This window comes from Phragmites australis, chromosome 4 (genome assembly GCF_958298935.1).
Source record: "Phragmites australis chromosome 4, lpPhrAust1.1, whole genome shotgun sequence".
NCBI classification, from domain to species: Eukaryota; Viridiplantae; Streptophyta; class Magnoliopsida; order Poales; family Poaceae; genus Phragmites; species Phragmites australis.
In genome coordinates this window covers 35,664,387-35,686,999 of record NC_084924.1, presented here as the reverse complement: position 1 = coordinate 35,686,999, position 22,613 = coordinate 35,664,387, and the positions used below count along the sequence as shown (strand labels likewise).

Sequence of the window (22,613 nt, the reverse complement as noted above, 5' to 3'; positions counted from 1 at the left end):
CTGGTCAGTCCAACACCGGACACCACCAAACTGTGGGGACTCTTGGTCGCGTTTCCGCCCGCACGTGTCTCCGGTCTACTTGTTTGGGAGGTTGCAAGTTGGAAAGTGTTCACTGGTCGTGAAGTGCACCGTGCTGGATGGACTTATCTCTCGAGCAAGGAAGTTCGTGTATGTGTCTCTTTGACTTAGCAGCTGCGGACTCGCGAGGGCTCGGGGGCTGGACGCTCGGGTGGTCCCACTACTCGTACAATGAGTGGTCGGGGCAACCTAACTCTCGGGGGAAGAGGGCCGGGCTCGGTTCGGCCAGTTCCTCTCGGGACATCAAGCAAAAAGCCAAAAATATAAAGACAAACACAGTGGAGTTTCGATCCCAAAGAAAGGCTTCTATTGTATTAAGAGGAACCATTCAGGAGGGGATCACTCCCATATTTACAACATTCCAAAAACAAAAAACCTAACTATCTACAGGCTCAGGCGGAGGTGAAGACACATCGCTGCTGCTATCGCCGCTCGGTTTCGGCTCCGACTCCCGCACAAAACACGCCGCCACCTCGGCGGCGACGTCGCGAATGGCTTCCCGGGCGGCAGCTTCCTCGGCCTCGACCACGCCCCGCCGGACTGGCTCCAGCGGGAAGGCGGGGTCTCGGCTGCGATAGCAGGCGAGAATGTGCTCGGCCACCGCTTGGACCAGAGCACGCCCCTCCCGGGACACCAGCTCCTGCACAGCATCCGGAAGGGCCTCGAGGCGCTGGGCGATCTCCACAAAGCCGAGGGCGATGTGGCCAGTCGTCTCCTTGTCCAGCGACTACTCGTCCACGTGCACGTGCCCGAGCCCGGCCGCCTTCACGGAGTTCCGTGCCTGCTGAAGGATGTCCCGCATCATCACCTTCACGTTGGTCCGCTCGGCGATGACGGTCTCGAGCTCGTCCTTTGCGCTCTTCAGCTGGTCCTCAAGGCTGGTGCCGTCGGCTACGCTGGTAGGGACGCCCCTCGTGGATGGGATCTCAGTTTGAGCTCGTTGTAGCTACTCAGCCCGGGCCTCGACGACCCGCTCTCAAGCGGCCAGGTTGGCCTCCCGCTTGGCGACCAGCTCCTCCCGGGCAGTGAGAGCTGACGATGCCGAGGTAGCATCTGCCTCGCGCTACGCGACCTGCTCCTCCCGGGCATCAAGGGCCACCGCCGTTATTTCGACGTCGGTCTCGCGCAGCTCGACCTGCTCCTGCAGGCGAAGGACATCGGCGCGACCGCACTCGAGCTCGTCATTCTAACAGGCCAAGTCCGCCTGGGCAGACCGCACGGCCTCCTCCCTTTTGCCAGCCGCCTCCTCCCGAGACAACAACTGCCACTCTCGAGCAAGTAGCTCTGCGGCCCGCCTCCGAGACGCCTGGTCGCGCTCGGTCGCGAGCCGCTCCATGCGGCTGGCCTTCTCCTACGCAGCAACAGCCTCGTCACATGTCTCCTCCAGCGTCTCCCGCTCCTCGACCACCTCGCGCATGGACTTCTCGTAAGACGCGTGAGCCGAGGCGACGCGGGTCTCCAAAAGTTTTCGAGCCTCCTCCAGCCGGCCCCTCTCATCAACCAGGGCAACGTGCTCTGCCTTCTCTACCGCCACGGCCAGTTCAAGCCACCCTATGACCACCCAGGCGCTTCCTAGCACCTCCGGGAGGGGTTCCGGGGCCTGGCCAGAAGATGGCTGGGGGCTAGATCCCCTGCGAGCCCTCTTTGTAGAGGTGCTCGGGGTCCTCAACGGCTGCCGCGCCGGCGTCGCCCTCGTCGCGACCACCTCCCCTGCGGCCACTCACTCCTTCCTCGGAGGGCTCGGGGCAGGTTCAGTCGGCGTTTGCTGCTCGAGACCCGCCGGGGCCCTCAGCTCAGGGCTGGCCGGCGCCCTCGGAACTGGCGCACTCGGCCCTGGAACAGGGACTGGCCTTGGCTCCTCTGGTTGCCTTTGGCCTCCTGCGGGGTCCTTGGGCGGCCTGAAAATGAAAAAGGGTTAGTAGCAAGCCAAAATCCAGGCAGATATGCTCGAGACAGAAAGGGAGCTTACGTGGTTTTCGGCCCACGGTACCGCCACCGAGACTTCGGAATCCGGAAGTCGGGGATTTGCGGCTTTGGTCCGGGCTCCGCCTTCCTCCTCTTCGGGGGAGGGCTCTGGCCCTCGGGCCGTTGTGGGCTGGCCCCAGCGGTCGCCCCGGAGTTTTTCTCCGATGGCTGGTCGGTACAGCTGCCAGCCGTTGCGCCGCCAGCCGGGCCCTGGCCCTCAGGCTCCCACGCCCTAGATCTGGCCTCCGTCCCGGACTCTGCTCCCGAAGATTGGCCGCCTCGGTCACCCTCCGTCGCGCCACCCACCGCCGGCCGTTGTCGCGGAGGTGACGGCGACGACGATGAAGACAGCTGACGGACGTATGCCCAGGGATGCTTCCCCTTGTCTCCTCGGGCCGCCGGCCTGCTGCCTTCGGCAGCGGCGCCCCGCCCTCCGTTGTCATCTACCCCGGGGATCTGTATAGTCCCGGGGTTCTGGCACCCTGGACGATCCACCATCCCTTGAGCGTCGAACTCCGACATGGACGCTTGCAGTGCCGCCTGGCCCAGATCCACGCAGAGCGCTAGCTCCTCTCGGGGCATGACCGCCTGGGCGAGGTCGTCGACGCCGATCACCACCTTCAGCAGGGTCGCCAGTGCCCCCTCGTCGAGGTCCCCGTCCGGGCCGATGTGGGTCCTCGTCAGGTCGCCCGAGCCGGTGTACATCCAGGCAGCGCGGGCATGCTCCCGCAAGGGGGCCAGACGGCGGCGTAGGTAGTTGGTGACCACCATCAACGAAGTCAGCCTCGCCCAGCACAGGTCATCGATGCGGTTCAGCCCCGGGCGCAAGCGCTCATCCTCCGCGAGGGCCGCCTCCCAGGTCGACCTGTGGGGTTCCGCCGGCGTTTGGGCAGCGTGAGGCGGTCATGGGGGTTGACGTCGACATAGACCCAGTCCCGGCGCCAGTCCTCCCATTTGCTATGCAGCACTTGCAGGATGTAGAGTTCGTCGAGCCCCTCCTGCAGGCGAAAGTTGCAGCAGCCGACCACCTCCACCTCGTCGGATCCTTTCCTCTTCCCGGCCGCTCGGAGGACGAAGAAATACCGGAATAGAGTGACCGATGGTGGCACTCCCACGAACATCTCGCAGAAGTGCACGAAGATCGCCAGAATCACCACCGAGTTCGGACTCAGGTGGGCTAGCTGGATGCCGAACGTGTCCAGCACTTGGAGGAAGAACGTCAAAAATGGCGGCACCAGTCCGGCGGCGACGAAGGACACGAAGATGACGATCCGCTCCGGTCGGTGTGTGGAGGGAGGAAAGTTCGTCGGTGTCACCACCGACGCCTCCCGCTGGCCGACGGGTACCATCAGCTTGCGGACCTTCTCTGCCCCCTCCTCGTTCACAATGTGGGACTTCGGCAGAACGCTATCGGAGCTCGACGTGTCCCGGCGGCTGCTTCCTGCCCTCGGCATTTTTTCGGGGTGGGGAATGTGCTGGAGGGGTTGAGAAGAAGGGTGCGCTGCGGGCTGAAGAGGGCGAGAGCTCCCGGTGCGCAAGGAAGAAGAAGAAGACAGGAGGTGGCGATCACAAGAATGGCGTGAGGGGCAACGGTTTGCTCCCCCTCTCCTTTTTATATCCTGGGGATTTCAAATGGCACTTTCCGCGGCGCGTTCTGCAAAGCGCATTTCCCTTGATCGGCGCGGTTGCCAGGCGAATCTCCCTCGATCCGTGCGGTTGCCAGGAGCACTACCCTCGATCCGCGCGGTTGCCACGTGCGCCTCCCACCTCGTTATCACTCTCCTCAGAAGTCGGAAGGACACGCGTCCTTTCGGTTTCCCACCTGGGCCGTACCAAAAGCCTGGACCGGAAAGACTACGAAGACAGCAAGATTCTAGCGCCTGAGAACAGGCCACGTGGCATCGATGCTGGGATTGGCCTCGAAGAAATAAGGGCCCCATCCGCAGTCTCTGGGCCATTGCCTGCCAATGGGCCCGGGGGCTGCTGTCGGTGACATGGGAACCGGGGGTCCCCAAGTCCCGATACCAGGACAGTAGAGTACCACGTGGCGCCCTCCCTCGGGGATTATCTTCCCGAGGTCCGAGAAGACCAAGTTCCGGGAGAGGATGCTCGGGGCCATGAACATTGGTCCCCGAGTACCCAAGTTCCCCGAGGACCTGAGCAGACACAGTTTTGGGAGATGGTGCTCGGGGCCATGAACAGTGATCCCCGAGTACCCGAGTTCCCCGAGGACCCGAGCCGACACAGTTCCAGGAGAGGGCGTTCTAGGCCATAAACAGTGATCCCCGAGTACTCGAGTTCCCCGAGGACCGAGAAAAGGCATATCCAGGAAAGAGTGCTTGGAGCTATGAACAGTAGTCCCCGAGCACCCAGAGTTCCCCGAGGACTTGAGAAACCCCTTGCCGGTGGACCTCACAAGGGCTCAGCGGTGAGGTGTCAATTGGTGAGAGGCCCAATACTGCATTTAAGAGGGAGCATGGCCTGTCACTTCCAACCACTCCCCCCATGCCTGCTATCAGTCCCTGCCACCGCCTGGCAGGAAGGCGTAGGGACATTTAATGCGGTGGGTCCCATCGCGCGTCATCCGGCACGTCTCGGGATATCGTCGCTGGGCTCGAGGCATATCACTTGTTGCCCTGCTGTGTCAGGTTTGCTCTGACCGGGCGAGCACGCGGGGTTGCTCGGTGGCTACCCGATTGGCCCTCCCTGCTGCACCTGTTGAAAAGCGGGATGATGACGATAGGACCGGACGGGGGCGCATTTTCAACCCCCCCCCCCCGGCGGTAACATCAAGCTGCAGCTCATAATGGTTATTTTCCATTTATGGCGCCTTGGGACTCGCGCCCTCCTTTCTGGGCACGCCAAGCCCCCCCCCCCCCCCCCCCCCCCCCCCCGCCCCCCGACGGTATAAAAGGTGGGGTTGCATCCCGACGACAAGGCGAAGAGGGACAAGCCGAAGAGGTTCTGGAGGTCGACCAGGTCTCACGAGTTGAAGAATACCGAGACAAGCTAACGAAGAACAAGACACACGAAGCTCTAGACTTAGACAAAAAATCCTTGTAACACAAGAGATTCTCAGAGAGGCATTTCCAGAGCATTTATAGCATACACATAGGAGTAGGGTATTACGCTCCTTGCGGCCCGAACCTGTCTAAAATCCCCTGAGCATTTTTTTCCACTAGCATCCGATCATCCATCCCACTTGAATCTCATTTACTCTCATTAATTCACATACGAGGTAGATTCAGAATCATCCTCCCCGACCGAATCTCAAAGAGGTCCCTCCGGATCCCCACTTGTGGAGTTCATCCTCCGATAAATACCTAATATATGTCTAAAGATTATATCTAATTGCTAAAATATACGCACAAATAGGATCTAATTGCTAAACTATGCCTGACCCTAATTTTCAATCTAGATTTACACTCTAACCTATGTCTAGTAGCTATCCTACTGAATTTGTCAAATAGTAATGTTAGCTATTATAACGAGTTTATAAAAAGAAAATAAAAAATTATACTTCATTCATCAAGTAGAACTTCACCTCAAATTTCTCCTTTCTCTCATCTCCTCCCTCTCTCTAGACTCGGTTGGAAAGAAATGAGACGCTAATGTCAACTTGGCTGGCACGACTACTTTTTATTCTCAAAAGTTTTCGTCCAAATAGTGTGCCACACATTTTAAGTGAATCCCACGTCACCATAACTTTTAATTTTAATCGGTGGGACTCATAAGATGTTGGTTCATAGAGCAAGATATTACTATGATAAACAGACGAAGTTGCAATTTTGTAACGGTCGTGTAATTTTACAAATATTAATATATAAAAAATATAATTCCAACTAGTCGGAAGGTTCCGGTCCAATTCGTACACGACTCATCCACCAATAGCGATGCCCCACGTAAACCTATCCACATCATCTCTCACCTCAAGTCTCACCTGCCCTACGAGCCAGGGACACACCCACCCCTCATTTAATAGTCCCCACGCGTTTCCACTACCTCTCGCCCTCTCTCTCCTCTCTTCGATTTCCAATTCGGAGGCTAACCCTGCGGCGGTGATGGCGGCCACGGCAAAGTACAACCGGAGCAACCCGGCGGTGAAGCGGATCCTGCAGGAGGTCAAGGAGATGCAGTCCAACCCCTCCCCCGACTTCATGGCCCTCCCCCTCGAGGTTTCAATCTCAGCCACATCCCTTACCTTTACCGCGAGATTTACCGGATCTGAACTTAATCAGGTCTTAATCGAACGTCAGTTGAGTATGTTTCCTCGTTTTGTGCTGTTCGGTGATTTAGGAACCCGATAAATTCGTTGACGGTGAGGTTTACATGCATTTTGTTCTAGATCCGTTTGTTTCATTAATATCTGATCAATTAGCCTTGTCGGGACCTTTGATATGTCATTACAGTTGTTTCAGTAGAGCTGGATGGTAGATATTGTGTTTGTTCCAAACATTGTGAGCAGTTGAGTGTGGATCAAGAGTAGTTGTTAGGACATTTCATCACGTAATTAGGAAATTTATTATGGCACGGGGATTAAGTATGGCGATTTGTTTTAGCCTGATTAGTTAGTTATAATTGACAATATATGCATTTGAACAGGAGGACATCTTTGAGTGGCAATTTGCTATCCTGGGGCCACGGGACAGCGAGTTTGAGGGCGGAATCTACCACGGCAGGATCCAGCTGCCTTCAGACTATCCATTCAAGCCACCATCCTTCATGCTACTCACGGTCTGCAATCTATTTCTAATTTCCCTCTGTTAGTTCAGCGTCCTGTCTGTGAACTGTTGCTAATCTTACTATGTTTTCTTTTGTTTTTATCTATGTGCTGCAGCCAAGTGGACGATTTGAGATTCAGAAGAAGATATGTTTGAGCATATCTAATTACCATCCCGAGCACTGGCAGCCATCATGGAGTGGTGAGTTGCCTTAGGCCATTTATTTGTAAATGACTGCTGAAGTGCCCTTGGTAGGTTCTCTTAAGGACACCTCTAATAAGCTGACAAGCACCACTATTCATGATCCATGGTGATATGGCCTTGTGGGCTATACGAGCATGGTGCAAAAGAAAATGCTTTATTTCTCTTTTGGTCTTTGGAGTTCCCACGGGGCAAGTACTTACCATATGGCTGGGCCAAAAATAAACATGCATTTCTTCTCTTTATTATTAAGATGGATTTGAGTAATAAGGTTTGGTCTACTAGCGGGCAGGGAAGTTGATGCTTTTTTTGGCGGGAAGTTTTCAGTGCCGTTACATGAGGCATCAGCCATGTATCTGTGTCTCAGCACTACACTTGGCACTCTTGTTAGTATTGCTTTTCTTTGGTCATATATGCCTTTGAACACCTTTTTTAAATGTTGCTGGGTATGTATAGTAGGTATATGCTATGATAATCCTGCGTACTACAAATCTTTTGTGCATACAAGTTATAACAAGACCAGAGATAGCAGTACATTTGCTGCTTCTTTATATCTTGGCACCATTTTTTCATAGTGTATGTACCTATGTTATCTACACTATACGAGCATGGTGCAAAAGGAAATCGTTCTTTGGTTCTTTGAGGAATTGTCCTGTGGCAAGTGTTTATCCCCATGACCGGGCCAAAGGAGCAACATGTAGTTTCTATGTGTTTTATATCTGCTTTTAGTTGGGAATCAAATGCATGTTGGTGTAAGCTGTAAATTCACTAAATTAGTACGACCCTGTTTATGCAGGGTCCCTTGATTTTTTTGACATTTGGTTTTCAACTCAACAATATTGCAACAGCTGTCTTTTAATTTGTTTGTGTTTCAGTTGGAACGGATTTTTCTTGTACATTAATTATAACTTGGAAATAGGTTCAATGGTTAAGTTTCTTAATGTATGAGTTTGGTATGCTTCTTTGTGGATTAGTATGGCATTATGTTTGCAAATCAATAGGTGGCTGTTTATTATGGGATTGCTTTCTTGTTGGCCGACACAGCTTTGTTTTTTCATGTAGTTTTTCTTTCATGATTTTGTGTTCATAGGGTTTAACTGCTAAGCTAAACTATTCTTGTTGCAGTGCGCACAGCACTAGTTGCCTTGATTGCATTCATGCCAACAAACCCTGGTGGCGCATTGGGCTCACTGGACTACAAAAAAGAAGATAGACGTGCACTTGCTATAAAATCACGTGAAGCACCACCAAAATTTGGTTCCCCAGAACGTCAGAAACTAATTGATGAGGTAAATTCCCAGCTCAGCCTCAAGAACGAAAATGCATGGCCTTTCCGTATCTTTGACATTGTACTATTGTAACCACAGATCCATGAGCAAATGCTCAGTAAGGCACCACCTGTTCCTCTACAGCTAACAAATGACCCTAATGAGGAGTCCAACCAATTATCTGCGTCTGACTCTTCTGTTGAGCATGTGGACAAGACAGCTGAAGGTGACAACACATCAGGGTCCATGTCTGGCTCCTTAAGTGACATTCCTGAGCCTGAATCTTTGTTGGAAGTTGCAGAAAACACTGGTGAAGCCCTGGTAGATGAGGTTACCAACCATCATATGGCTGAAGCGAGCCATAGAGAAAACATTCCAATAGTTCCTTCGGTGCCACAGAATCCTGCTGTTGCGATCCAGAAGCCAAAGCATGACAGGCTATTGACCTTGGCTGCATTTGGGCTGACTCTTGCTATTATGGCCCTTGTGATCAAGAAGTTTTTAAAAATCAATGGCCATGCCGGTTACATCGAGGGCAAGTTCTGAGTAGGTTTGTGCATAAGTTGGATAAGAGAATACCGCATTCTGCGTCATAGTGGCTATGTTATGCTCTACTATAATTTATAACCCCCTAAGAATTGTAAATGGCCGCTGTATATATATATATATATAGATGGAATCAAAGTGGGACGGTACTATCAATATTCCATTGTATGTAGTACACTCGATGGAAAATTGCCGAGGTTTTGCATCATCTGTCATTCTGTTTATGTTTGCAGTGTGACGTTTGTTTTCCCTCTTTAGTATCCTGGATGGAGATCCTAGACACTAGCACGCAACTCCATAAGTTGGTGATCGGGTCTCTCTTTCTCTTTTTTTTTTAATAAAAATCTTTAAATTTTGAATAATTTACTTATTTTTATTATCTATTTTTATCTTTAGTTTCTTAACCTAAATACCGGTTACAAATATAGGACATATTTTATTAATAAAAAATTAGGCAATTTTTGCTTTTTCGAATTTTATTTAAGATTAAACTACAGTATTGTTTCTAAAGTTTTAATGATTTATCTATATTTTTATATTTTAAATTTGTTTTTAATATTATCATGTTTAATATTTATATTTTTATTGTAACTTATAGTCATTTAGCTAGTTCCATATGTACAGTATAGTTGCTTTGAATATGATTTCGTGTTGATAATCAGCCAGGTGTCTGTTACCCGTACGAGGGTAAGGGTGGGAAAATATTGTACCTATATGCAGACATGGGTATTGTAACAGGAGTTTTCGTTCATCACGGTTGTGTGCAGATATAGAGATTGTAACAGGAGTTTTTTTCATGACGGGTGCGGGACAGGGTGGCACTGCCCAGCGAGTGCAGCTCCGTTGCCATCCCTAAACACGTGCCAGAGTATCAACTGAACATGATAATATGCCCTATGAAGGCTCCATGGACCGCAAAACTAGCAATGAAATAGTACTGATCCAATTACAATACCGATCGCAAAGGACGGATATAGTCGTGGATCTTGTTTTGTACAACCTTTGAAGCCTCAGGATGCAAGAGTTACAACACCATCTAGCCAGGCTAACAAAAAGAGCTCAATGGAAACGACAGTTCTAACAGATACAACAAAAATGAGGCCGAACACTTCATGACTAACTGCATGCTGGAAGCGGTTGAAGGGCCTTGAGGGGATTCATGATTACTCCATCAATAAGACCGTACTCCTTTGCCTCTTTCGCACTCATAAAGTAGTCACGGTCAGTGTCTACGTTGATCTTATCCAGGGGCTGCCCAGTGTGGTATGCCAGGTAACCATTCAAGTTAGCCTTGTGGTGCAGCATCTCATTAGCCTGAAGAAAATAATCAGATACTAGAGGGTCAGCGGCTTCTGGTGATGCAAATAACAATTGTATTTCTTATTAACTAGTTTGCCAAAAGAGGGCCTCATTGCCAAATAAAACTATGTATTTTTTATGTAAAACAAGCGTAAACAGTGGATATGAAAATGAGAAAATAAAGATCTTCGCCGAGAAACCTTCATTGCTCAAGATGCTATCCTGGTCTAAAACAAGCACGGACATGGTCCCACTTCACGAATTTACCTGGATCTCAAGATCAGTCTCTTGTCCTTGGGCTCCTCCAAGAGGTTGATGGATCATTATCCTTGAGTTGGGTAAGCTGTATCGCTTTCCTGCATTAAATTCACCAATTCTATGACTTCTATACCGAAGCATGGATGTCAATCTAGTTGTAAGCTACATGTAGTATTGTTCTAGCAATCATTACTGTTACCTTTGGTCCCAGCGCTAAGCAGAAAAGCTCCCATACTGCCAAAAGGAAACATAAAACAGCGTAAAGGAGTCTGTTAGAATCCCCATGAGATAGTGGAAGACAACATATCGTAAGGCATAACATAATTTTAAGTTAAGCACAATAAGAAGAAATGGTCACAGAATAGCAGTAACAAATAATAATCATGTTGGGACCAACAAACTGTAAACCTGAAACATTAATTAGATCTCCATTATATCAAAGCCACCATTCTCTACATACAGCTTGTTACACTGAATACGAGGAGATGTAACCCATCAGTTCTAAACTAATCCTATTCCTTGCCAGCACAATTCATTCCTATCTTTTGTTTATAGCAGAAGTATGTGTACAAAAATTAAAATTAAAATTTAATTATTAGACATTTTGATGCCGATAATTACTAAGCATGCTCACTAAAAAGGTTAATTTGCAGAATAACAAAACCTCAACAGAGTCAAGTATGCAAAATGAAGCAGATCGCTAATGTTGACATCCATTTGGAGTTGATAATCATACAATTTAAGAATTCAATCTACTTAATAAAGAGATATTAGGTTAGAAAACACAGCCATGCAAGTTTATTTGCTAACAAGAACTAAACGAAAATTAACATAGTAGGCTGCAGCGACATCAACTCATAACCCAAAATCCCAGACTGTCAGGTTATACTGAATTGAACGATCCAGTTGCCACAAACACAAAAGATTAAATGTACTTCTCACATTTCCAGAACAATATGAACTACATAGGGAAAATAATAAATAGATGGGAACAGGTACATTATCACACAGGGGATTCAGAACCAAACAGGAACTGAAACCCAGACTTGAATAATTAAACATGAAGATGAATATCGTCATGCAAACCTTAATCAATTGCCGGTCATTAAACAGAAATATAAGTTCAATACCTTGCAGCTAGTCCGATACAAACAGTGGCAACATCAGGCCTGATATGTTTCATTGTATCAAATATAGCCATCCCTAACAGAAAAGAAAATATTTTTGTGATTTAACCTTAGTAACTGATGCAAGCATAAGATATATCTATGGTAACAAATTTGTGACATGAGCTATTACCAGCTGTCACTGACCCTCCTGGCGAGTTCACATACATAATGATATCCTACAAGAAAACTGACAAGAATCAAGCACTAGATGGAAGTAAGAAACCATGTTTGAATACACAATGTCATGGAATTGAGTCCATAGCTAGATGAAATGGCAACATTGGCTCCACCTACAAGTTCAGAGGTCACAATTGTATAGCTCAATTCCAAGCCTACCTAAGTACTCCCTCAGTTCAAAAATACTTAATGTTTTGGGCAAGATCCAGTCAAATTTTTGAAACTTTGACTATAAATAACTTTTAAATATTTAGTTTGGAAATATGAAAGTCACATGGGTAGATTTGTCTTGAAAGATACTTTTATAATCTCAGAAACTTGTTGGATTTTATAAATATATTCTAATAGAAAAAAGCGGTCAAAGGCACTCATTGGAGACCATGTCATGTCCAAAACATAAGTATTTTTACCTTCAAACCCAAGTACCAAAGAAAATTACAAGAGCATTAGATATAGCATACTAAGTAGTCCCAACGGTCAAAAATACAAGATAAGACACGGTCTCCAATGCATAGTTTTAACCATTATTTTCTATTAGAATATATTTATAAAATCTATTGAATTTCTGATAATATGAAAGCATTTTTCAAGACAAATCTACACATGATTTTAAGGTTTTCAAACTAAATATTTTGAAAGCTATTGTTAGTCAAAGTTTAAAAAGTTTGACCAAACCTTTTTTCAAAACGACATGTATTTATGACTGGGGGAATTATATGGTTGTTCAATGTGTGGTACGAACAAATAAAGGATCATTTTAGCAAAAACATGCTCTCTATCACAGGAGGTTTCAGCATCAAACAGTTTTTTCTGCTTCATTTTCACCTTAGTGGGATCCATGGCGTCAAGATAGAGCAGCTGCGCAACAATGATGTTCGCCATATCATCCTCCACAGGGCCACCGCACCGGATAATCCTCTGTACAAAACCAATGACACAGTCATGAGTCACACACCGTGCATTACATTCCATTAAAAATTAAAACCCCTATCAAGGAGGCAACAATCCAGTGCTCTCGTACGTGCTGGAAGAGCTGGCTGACAACGCTCTGGAACCGCTCCATCACCATCGGCGACGGCCCGCGCTCCTGCCCCGCCGCATACTCAACTGGGAAGTAGGGCGACCTCGGCATCAACAAGTCATCCCTACCACACACATATACAGACAACAGCAGAAGCAGTCGCATCAGCACCCTCACAAACCGTAAGGACTCCCCTCCACCCCAACAATAGATGACAACAGCGGGAAGCTGCAGATGAGCTCATCACAATTTTCACCTGATCGACCAAATCCCGCGCCGCTGGGCAGCCCCGTACGGTCCCGCGCCCCCGGCGGCGGCGGCGGTCACGGCGCGAGCGCACTTCCTGCTCCTGCGAGACGCGGATGGAGACGGGTTAGGGCCGACAGATATGAGGCCGGGAAGAGGAAGGCGAAGTGAGAGGTCGGGAGGGAGGGGCGAACCTGAGGAGCGGGAGGGATCTGGGGGCGGGGTTGATGTTGGGCTTTGGGCGGAGAAGAGGGGCGGTCAGCGAGGAGGAGGAGGAGGCGGCGGCGGTGGCGGTCGCCATGGAAGGGGGTAGGAGCTGGCAGGGCAGCTCGCGTGGGGTTTTTGGGCGGAAGGAATTTGGTGGCGCCTCCTTATCCGCGAGAGTGGTACGAAAAGAGAACAGAGGTGGATTCACGAATTTTTTATTTTTTTTTATTTTAATTTTTCAAATTTAGCAATTTTAAGCGGCTATTTGAAAAAAATGAAACTATAGGCATCTCTCGCTTTGCCTATCCAACGGGTGGCAGGTTTAGAAAAATAAACATGTCGCTCTTTTAATAGGCAACATGTTAAAAAAAATAAAAAAGCAGCTCTCTATTGCCCTAAAAATTCAAAATACTATGTAAATAATTATGTAAAATTCTGAAAAAAAAATATACTGTAGAGGATGCTATCATATAACTGAAACAAAATTTCAGCTCAAAAAGTTACTTATACAACAACAAATAAAAAAAAGATAAATTTTAGGGATAATTTCTTTTTAGAATTTTTCATGTAAATAGTATTTTAAATTTTGAGAGTAATGGAATGTTGTATTTTTATTTTTTAACATGTTGCCCGTTGAAAGGGCTATATGTTTATTTTTTTTAAAAATGTCGTCTGTTGGAAGGTGACACTTCCAACGAGCGACAAACACATATTTGTGCTATTTTTTCAAATGGGTGTCTAAAATTGCTAAATTCAAAATTTTAAGATAAAAAATAAAAAATTGTGGATTTATTGGGGAAGTGTTGTAAAACCGGTCCACATGAGAGGAGGCCGGCTCAGCTAGGAAGGCCGCCGTCATTACAGCGCACAAGAGTGGGCCTCACCTGGACACCCCGTCTTATTTGGTGTCAGCTATTCATCAAACTTATATATTAAATAAGGGGATTTATCTATCCCTTTATATATATAAGAAGTTTTGAAACAGAATAATGTCACGTCTCAAAATATTAATTACGTAATTAGGTATGCATAATCATCATCGCATGTGCTTGTACGTGTTTGTCTATCAAGAACCGATTAAACATATCTCAAACACCTTAAAGATGGTTTAGAGCACTTTGGAGAATCCCTACATGGCTTAGAGAAGGAAAAGAATAGAAGGAGGATGATGAGGGAAGACTTAGAAAAATTTCAGCAAAAGAACTCCCTCGTGATCTGACCAGTGCTACTTGCAGTCTGACCGCCACGTGGGCTGCCACGTAGATTTTCCGTGGTCTGACCGCCCGAGCTCGCGGTATGACCGCCAACACACAGAGGCTCGAGTTAAATGGATCAATCACTTTCTTTTGCTCTCTCCCTCTCACTTTTCTCTCACTCTCCCTCTCTCCAACTGACCCTAGAGAGAAAGAGAGCTCTACTCGTCGCGTCCGAATGTCGAAGATCGAAGGTGGAAACTCCCACGAGCTTCCCGGAAGACTTCCCTAAGTCCCCCCCCCCTTCTCCCTCGTCGGAGACTCGTTCATCGACTGCAAGCTTCACCACCACTCCAGGAGCCGATCTGTGAATCGAAGCCTCCCTGAAGCATTCCAATCCAATAGAAAGCTTTCATAAGCTGAGGTGAGCTATTCCCTACCGTTTTCCTATTGTTTCCGACCTTGATTCGACCCTCGTGTCGTTTAGTCCCAAGTACAACCTAGCTTAGATCCAATCCATAGGGTATGTTGAGTTTAGATCGGTGAATGATGTCCAAATCACTTTAGAAACACTCCAGTAGTCCCATAGAGCATTTTGATATCCTTCATTGTCGAAGGTCTCACCGAAATCCTCGCCAGTGACCCCGCAAAGGCACTGCCGGCAAGGTCTGGCGGTTTGACCGCTACTAGGGCCAGTCTGACCACCAGTTGGGGACCGAAGAATCCGAGTTGAAAACTTATACAAGAGTCTGACCACCACTTAGTCCGATCTGACCGTTGGTGGGCAGTCAGACTGCCAGAGGCCAAGACTCTCTGCTGGCTGTCGGTCTGACCACCACCCCAAGGCCGGTCTGACCGCCAGTCTGTGAAGGCTAAGGTGAGGCTAGGTTAGATTATCTAGGGTTTTAAACTTCAAAACCCTAATCGTTTAGCGATCCTTTGCAGATGTTTTTGAGTTGTGGCACTCTAATATTACTTGAGCATGCATATTGCATCCTTTTTGCATTATTCGTTTATTTATGCATTGCACCCGTGTTTTTTTAGAGAGCGTCGATCCAACAGTTCAAACAAGCGAAGACGACATCGGTCTACCGCACTTCTATGAGTCATGTGCGGGTAGTATCAGGCAATCGACAGAGCAGCAAGGTAAGCATCTAAGTATATTGCACCCTTTGTTCAATTGAAGGGAGTCTAAATTGATAAACTATGCTTTATATATGTTTGCATGTATTGAGTCAAGTGTCGGGTTTATTCAGGTAGAACCTATGTTGAATTGCATATCCTCTACCTTGAGTTGTTGATTATCCTCATCCTTATCGCCTCGGTAATATTGTTGATGTCTAGCTTAAGAGTTGTTCGACATGCTTAGCAATGCATAGGTCTTCGGTAGAAGTAGAGCGACGGTGATATCATTGTTCATGAGCTTAGAGCTCACTTATGGTTTACAAATACATTTATGATGTTGAGATGGTTGGATGAGTGGTGAGTATGAGGCGAGATGTGGGTGGTCTTAGGGGTGTTTTCTGCTCAGGGGGAGTCCTCAAGATAGTTCAGGAGAGGAATTCAGACACCGTAGACCGCTTTGCATCGTTTAAGCACCGATCGTTGGCTTTAGCACTTACCATACTCACCACATGCTGATCTAATGTTAAGGCAAGCCAAATACCTTTATAGTTGTGATCATTTGGGCATGAACATCGACGGTGTGAGCGGGTGAGCTTGCATGGATATCTAGTTTGCTTCGAGAGTAGTTCTACATATCCCCGTGCCAAACGATGCACGAACCAAATGGTTGAGGCTTATTGGGAAAGGTTGTCATGAGTACCCCTTGTGTACACTTTAGCGGGTGGCACAATTCGAATGGTCCTCATGTCGTGTGGATAAATGAGTATCCTCTTACAGGGTGTAAAAACAGTTTGAACTGCTGCACTCTCTGTCATAAGCATGCCTTATGTCCATGCGCACCATCGTAGAGTCACGAGTTGTGATTGGATATGTTGGTCATGGTGGAGATGTTTCGCGTTACATATATGTTCATGATGGTTCCAGTTACATTTTGTTCAGTTAGTTATTGCAGGGTATATTTGTATTGTTGTTGGTTATGTTTAGATATTCACACATATGTATCTAGGTTACAGGCGCATATGTTTTAATCAACCTTGTGGCCTTTTTCCTTACTAATAGCCCAATGCATAATTTTTGGAGTCGGATTATTTATATATACCCTATATAGATTAAGTCTTGTGAGTATCTTCGTACTCAGCTGCTCTATAGGTTTTGCAGATGAGGAATTGGCGGTGTTTGGCTACTTCACATCCGTCGATGCTAGCGGCGAGAATGTGTAGATAACCACTCGAAGGTCACGTTTTTGGGTGAAGCCTAAGGGCATATGGCTTCACGCAGCTTTTGCTCTCTTTAGCTTTTGTTTCCGCTACGTAGTTTCTCTTTTGGCTAGAAGTTGATCAGTTTTAGTATACTTCTAGATCTTTTTTACTGTAAATTGTTAAACATGTAAATGTTTAAAAACTTATAATATGATTTAACAACTCGCTTTTTATTAAGCTTGGTTATGGTTGTTTATGTTCAAAAGGCATGTATTCTGATTTTGGGCAAAAAACACGTGTCGGGACTACTGGAATGATATTCCGATTAGTCGTCGAGGTGGTGATTATGAATAATGATCCTCCCGATGATTAATTAGAATACTTTTTGGACAATTTCTCACAAATAACAACAATAATAAAAGAGAATGAATAAAGAAGAGAGTTTCACCGTATATTGTATGTCCTTATGTTCTTGATTTGATCTATGTTTGTGCTTTGTTCATTGAGAGAGACGAAGAGAGAGAGTTCTTAGCCGCTAGCATCATGAATTACAACAGGAACAAGAAACAGGGACATGAGACGGCGCATGTTGTTCTGTGGCCTTTGAGATTTGGGATGTGGCATCTAAGCCTTGGGTCTTGAGGGTCGTTTGGAACCTTCCAACTGGTCCATTCGACGCCTATTTTGGTGTGAATCAGCCTGAAACATTTCTCCCTTTTGAACGCAGTTGGATGGCATCGGCTCAGCTTCTCTGGTCAATGGTGTGCTCAGCGACAGCGCTGCTATGGCATGGGAGCTCTGTACGTGCTCTCAATGAAGAACCAGGAATGGAGAGAGAGAAGTGAGGAAGAGAGGGTTGAGAGGATAAAGACTCGGTGATGGACTCGTCTAGAGCAGGGAGAGGGTGACACTTGCTGAGAAACATGGTGAGTGCATGATGTGGCAAAGTTTGTTGGAAATCCTCAACTTTTTTAGGAATGCCCTCGATTTGGCATGGGATTTTGCTTCTGTAACATCCTGAGTTGAACATGTTTATTTAGTTGCAAATTTAGCTCCAAATTAAAACTTTTTAGGGTTAATTAATCTAACTAAAGTTAAGAAGATAAGTCTGTGGATGTATATATATACCTTCATGTACATTAGATGTGCTAAGTTGAATAAGTGTTCCAAATAGCACAAGAGTCAAAATTCCAAAGTAATCTCTACATTAGGATGGTTCATATGCTTTGGTTGAGATTTTTATGGCTCTTTGTGTGGTGGTTTGAATTGGAATGTCTCTCAAATTCAAAACCTACTCTTAAATTCGGTTCAGCTCAAATCCAATCCGAATTCAAATTCTTGGGTTCAAATCATCTCCAAAAAGTCTCGAGATCCAAAAATCAGATATTCTAAATGAAGTTGATCTAAGTTCAAAATCAAATCCAAATTCAAATACTTCAATTTGAATTTAAACCTTATTCTTATCCTAATTATTCTTTTCCTCTTCTCGGGCCGAATTCCATTTCTTCTCAATTTCCCGGCCCACCGAGCCGGCGCACTCCTTATCTCCTCTCCCCCTCTTCTCCCGCGTTGCTGACCCATTTCACCCGCTCACGCGCCAGCGCTCGGCCTACGCCACCGCGTTGCCGGCCCAGCCGCGCGCTCACACGCCGTCCACGCGTCGCCCATCAGTCGGCCCGTTCCTTCTCCCTCTCCTTCCTTCTCCCCTTCCAGCGTGACGACGCCTTCGCCAGCCGTCATTCCTCCGAGAAATATCCCGCACGCGTGCCCAACTAGCCTCCGCTTCCTCGCTCTCTCTCTTCTCTCCCTTACATGCTCTCTCTCCCCTCCCATGCCCTGCATGCACGACTTCCGCAACCCCACACATGCTTGGCCGGCACAGTTGGTCCATGCCTCGGAGAAAAAGGTTGACGCCGGCCGCCACCTCGTCGCCGACGTCCCAGTGATGCTAGCCCACGCGCACCACCTCTCTCCGCCTTTCCCTTCCCTCTATAAATAGCATGCCGGTCTCTCTCTATCTCACCCCTTCCCGTTTCGCCATCCACGCCACTGTCGCTGTCGCCATTACCGTCACCGCGACCTCGCCATCATCAATCCGCCGACCACGTGCTACCGAGGAGCTTCAGGACCTTGCCGCAGTCCTTGTGCCGTTGTCCAATCACTGGAAGCCGAATGGGAGCCCATCCGCGCCAATAGCTGAGCAGCGCCGCTGTCACCTCTTCAACGAGTCACTGGCCGCTGTCCCGCTTCTCATCGTTCTTGAGCACGGTGAGCACCCCAATCCCCTAGCACCCCCTCCTAGATAATGTGTAGGCGTCCCTGTGCTCTCCCTTATCTTTTTGCCATGCGCCGCCGTGCATAGCTTCCGCCGCCGTGCTTGCGCTCGCCGCCAGCATGCTTCTGCTCTGTATTGTGGTCCGGCCATCGTGCCGTAATGCTTAGAGGCGTCACGGCCTCTTTCCTTTGCAGGATTGGCCCCTCCCCATGTAGGGGAGGTGCTGTCCAATTGCGCCGCGCCACTGTCTCCTCTTCGTTGGTGATCTGGTGTCGTTCTCATCGTCGGCCGCTATCGAGATGCTTCCTGCTGAGTCCGCCATATCACATAGAAGGCTGGCGTCCGCTAGTCATCGTGAAGCTCCGACGAAAACCAAACCCTGACAACCTTTTCAGTGACACCCCGCTGAAATCCCTCGCCATCGGCCGATTCTCCCCCCCCCCCCCTTCTCCGCCGCGCACGTGGAAATCAGCCTCGGGCCGTGGCTCAGCCTGGCTTGGCCCAGTGGCCGGCCTCACCAACACAACCTCCAGACGGGCCCCTTAGTGGGCTGGCCTGCCTCCATGGCCTGTTAGCTAGCCAGCCCAAAACCCGAGCAGGCCTGCACGGTGCAAGCCCAACACTGTGCAACCCGGCCTGTCCAAACCCAAACCCGGCCCATCCAAACCCATTTAGGCATAGATCCAACCCATCCAAGCCCATTCGGCCCAAACTCGTACTGTTCATGTGGGTCCTACTGGTCACTGTTCATGTGGGTCTAGATTACAGTTCAGTGGGCCCCACCCATGAACAGTGCCAATTCTTAATTTCCCGATTTAAATTCTGATTAAATCTTTCAGGAGCCATAACTTCTCCGTTCTGGCTCCGATTTTGGCGATTCTTTCACCGAAATTCATCTAAAATCAAGATCTACTCTTCTGTCACATTATGGTATCCATTAGAGCTTATTTAGCTTTCCATTTGGTATTAATTGATTCTTCTTTAGTATTGCTATTATTGATTGTAGTCGTGATTTTAGGGCAACTAGAGTTTTGCGAGTGCTGCGCAGGAAGCGTTAGGAGTGAGGAGGATCCCGATGACAATCAAGACTTCGAAGAAAATTCCGGAGAAGGCAAGTCCTATCTCCTTGATCATATTGAACCTATGTTTTCAAATAATATACATGATCAACTAAAACCGAACTTATTATCGCATGTGCTATGTATTACGCTTTTACAAACTACTTGCAATAGTTAATACTATCAAACACATGCCATATCTTGAATATTATCATCTAGAATACATATCACCCTAGAATTACCTGTCGTTATCTATATTAGCATCGGACGACACATTGATTTCTAGCATGCTTAGGATTAAATACATCTCCTCGGAGATGTCGCTTTTAAAACACCTCTCCTCGGAAACAAGATTTATTGTTATCAATGACAACTCACATACCATGAATCCTTGATGGTTGTGAATTATATGATGGTTGTGAAATCCTTGATGTCGTGTGGGATATGGAGGGTGATGTGTAAAAATGGGTGAAAACTGTTTTGACGCAGGCAGGTAGAGTAGTCCTCCAGGGAGGATGCTCTTGGGGGCTTGAGTTACATGATGGTATTCATTGCCCATGAAGATGCCTAGCCCAGCTGCGTAAGGACCGAGTCTTGCGCCGTCATGCTTAGCCACCCCCATGCAACCATACGTCCTGTATGAGCAGGACTTGACTTTTTTTCACTGGACTGAGTTGGGTATCATACCAGGAGGCTAAGAGCAATGAGCAGCCAAGTGTCCATCTGTCCCGCTGTTTGGAGGTTTCAGGGACCGGCTTAGGCTTAAAAAGGGATGCTGGCCTTCGGAACATGCAGCTCTAGGACTTGGCGTGTCTCATGGAAAAGCCTGGTAGAAAAGGTGTTTGGAGAGTCTCGGTATAATTCGCTCCTCCACCTGCAACGGATGGAGGCTAAGCATATTGCATGGGTAAAGTTGTACAACCTCTGTGGAGTGTAAATCTATTCGAATAGCCGTGTCCACGGTAATGGACGTGCGAAGGTATGGTCACGCTTGAATAGACTCTGGGTGCGTGAGTCTTGATGAGTGAGTGTGTGGACTAGATGTCCGTGTGATGAGGTTTCTGGCTCACTCCGCCAGAAGCTGTGTGGTACTAGAGGTACACCAGATGTGAAAAAAGGGACTGCGGAGTCAGATATAGCCCCTCCCAGGACCGAGAAACCCCAGATACAACTCATTACGGATTTTTGAACTAGTTAAAATGTTTTGAAATCGATCATAGTTGATACAATTGGTAATCTGCATAAACTGTTTTACGCTTAAATCTAAACCGTAAAGCTTATCCTTGAATAAACCCTTAAATGCATATATCAACATCTTGAAGTAGTATAGGGCTTGTTGAGTACCTTCCGTACTCACTTTTGCTGTCATTGAGATGAAGAACCCAATGCCGACTTCGCCGGAGGTGAAGCCAGGGATGAAGAATAGTCTCTGAAATCGCGTCCGCACCCTTGCTGCTTGTGGCTTGGGCTTTTGCTTCCGTTGTGTGTTTTGATGGCCGCTAGGCCAGGCTTGTAATATTCGGTATGGATTGTAAGCCTTTTGTACCCAGAATCTTATTATTTATGTACGAAGTTTGACTGTGATACTACAATTGTTATATTGTGCGTATCAGCCACGTAATCCAGGAACTGATACAGGAGGCACAGGAGATCCTGATAATAGGGGTCTTACAGCTTCAAACTGCACATTATTTTCGAATCCAAGTATAGAAGTTGGAGTGGACCTCGTGTGATATCAGTGCTTTCTCATAGTGGAAATTATTGCGTCTTGTCGTTTTGATTACTCAAGTAAAAAACCCAAAAAAAAAAAGCATATGAGCACAAGGGTGAAGTGGTTAATTTCACTACCATTCTCTTTTTCAAAAAACTAAATCTAACCAGCTAGCCAAATATTTTTTAAGGTGATTTTGATTCACTAGAGAAATATTTCTAGAGAGAATCTAAAATCGAAATATTTCTAAGAGAATTTAGATCTCTACCAAATGAGCTCTTACTTTGAGGCTTGAAGAAAAGGTTGTATAGGAACTCTAGAAAGTCTTGTCAAAATAGCAAGTTAACTTAAAGAATTTGGTCAATTTGATTTGAACTTGCTTAGTAGTGTACTGGAAACAATAAGGAAAAGAGAGGGTTCATGCTTCCTTTGTTTAGTTATGAACAAATGATTTGGTATGCAATTTCCTAAGAGTTGAGTTAGTCAAGTCTATTGTTTGTATACACAAAAAAGATATGATAGGACAAGTGTAGGACTCATTCCTGATAATAGATTAGATCACAACAATATAGCATTGTATTTACGTTAGTTATTGTATCATTTTAGCATCAAATTTTCTTAATATATTATTGATAAATCATCATCATCATTTCTTATTGTCGCTAACCTTGATGGTTTTCGTATATAGTGTCGTTTGAGCATGTATTGCAAAATCAACATAAATGATGGCAAAACCAAAAACATTTGGACTTTACTGAAATAGAGGCGACCATCCACCAAAACATGGGCTACTTGGGTCCCAAACCAAGAGAGTGTTGTACGCCTGGTGTCGCGCGGCACAATCTCCCAAGAGACCCTCTCAGCCCATCCAGGGTTGAGGGCTTTTACTTTGCGCA

At 47.0% G+C, this 22,613-nt stretch overlaps 3 protein-coding genes across 5 annotated transcripts; 1 reads left to right on the top strand and 2 right to left on the bottom strand.

The window, feature by feature from the left end:
• Positions 1-1,429: 1,429 nt before the first annotated feature.
• On the bottom strand, positions 1,430-2,814 carry LOC133914753 (uncharacterized). The gene is made up of 3 exons (XM_062357780.1): positions 2,048-2,814; positions 1,803-1,976; positions 1,430-1,709 (listed from the first exon to the last, which is right to left on the bottom strand). The coding sequence occupies exons 1-3, from the start codon at positions 2,812-2,814 to the stop codon at positions 1,430-1,432; spliced, it is 1,221 nt and encodes a 406-aa protein (XP_062213764.1).
• Positions 2,815-5,997: 3,183 nt separating this feature from the next.
• Positions 5,998-8,987, top strand: LOC133916246 (ubiquitin-conjugating enzyme E2 32-like). Of its 3 annotated transcripts, none has more exons than XM_062359842.1 (6): positions 5,998-6,218; positions 6,646-6,777; positions 6,881-6,965; positions 8,091-8,254; positions 8,333-8,456; positions 8,487-8,987. In XM_062359842.1, the coding sequence occupies exons 1-6, from the start codon at positions 6,105-6,107 to the stop codon at positions 8,777-8,779; spliced, it is 912 nt and encodes a 303-aa protein (XP_062215826.1). In that variant the 5' UTR covers positions 5,998-6,104; the 3' UTR covers positions 8,780-8,987. The 3 variants fall into 3 exon arrangements, with proteins under 3 accessions (XP_062215826.1, XP_062215827.1, XP_062215825.1); XM_062359843.1 differs by having other exon boundaries at positions 8,333-8,459; positions 8,535-8,987; XM_062359841.1 differs by having other exon boundaries at positions 8,333-8,987.
• Positions 8,988-9,689: 702 nt separating this feature from the next.
• On the bottom strand, positions 9,690-13,329 carry LOC133916247 (ATP-dependent Clp protease proteolytic subunit 5, chloroplastic-like). Its single transcript, XM_062359845.1, has 9 exons — positions 13,144-13,329; positions 12,960-13,052; positions 12,704-12,827; positions 12,508-12,600; positions 11,636-11,681; positions 11,467-11,539; positions 10,536-10,570; positions 10,346-10,434; positions 9,690-10,093 (listed from the first exon to the last, which is right to left on the bottom strand). Exons 1-9 carry the CDS (start codon positions 13,248-13,250, stop codon positions 9,896-9,898), a joined length of 858 nt encoding a protein of 285 aa, XP_062215829.1. The 5' UTR covers positions 13,251-13,329; the 3' UTR covers positions 9,690-9,895.
• Positions 13,330-22,613: the final 9,284 nt, after the last annotated feature.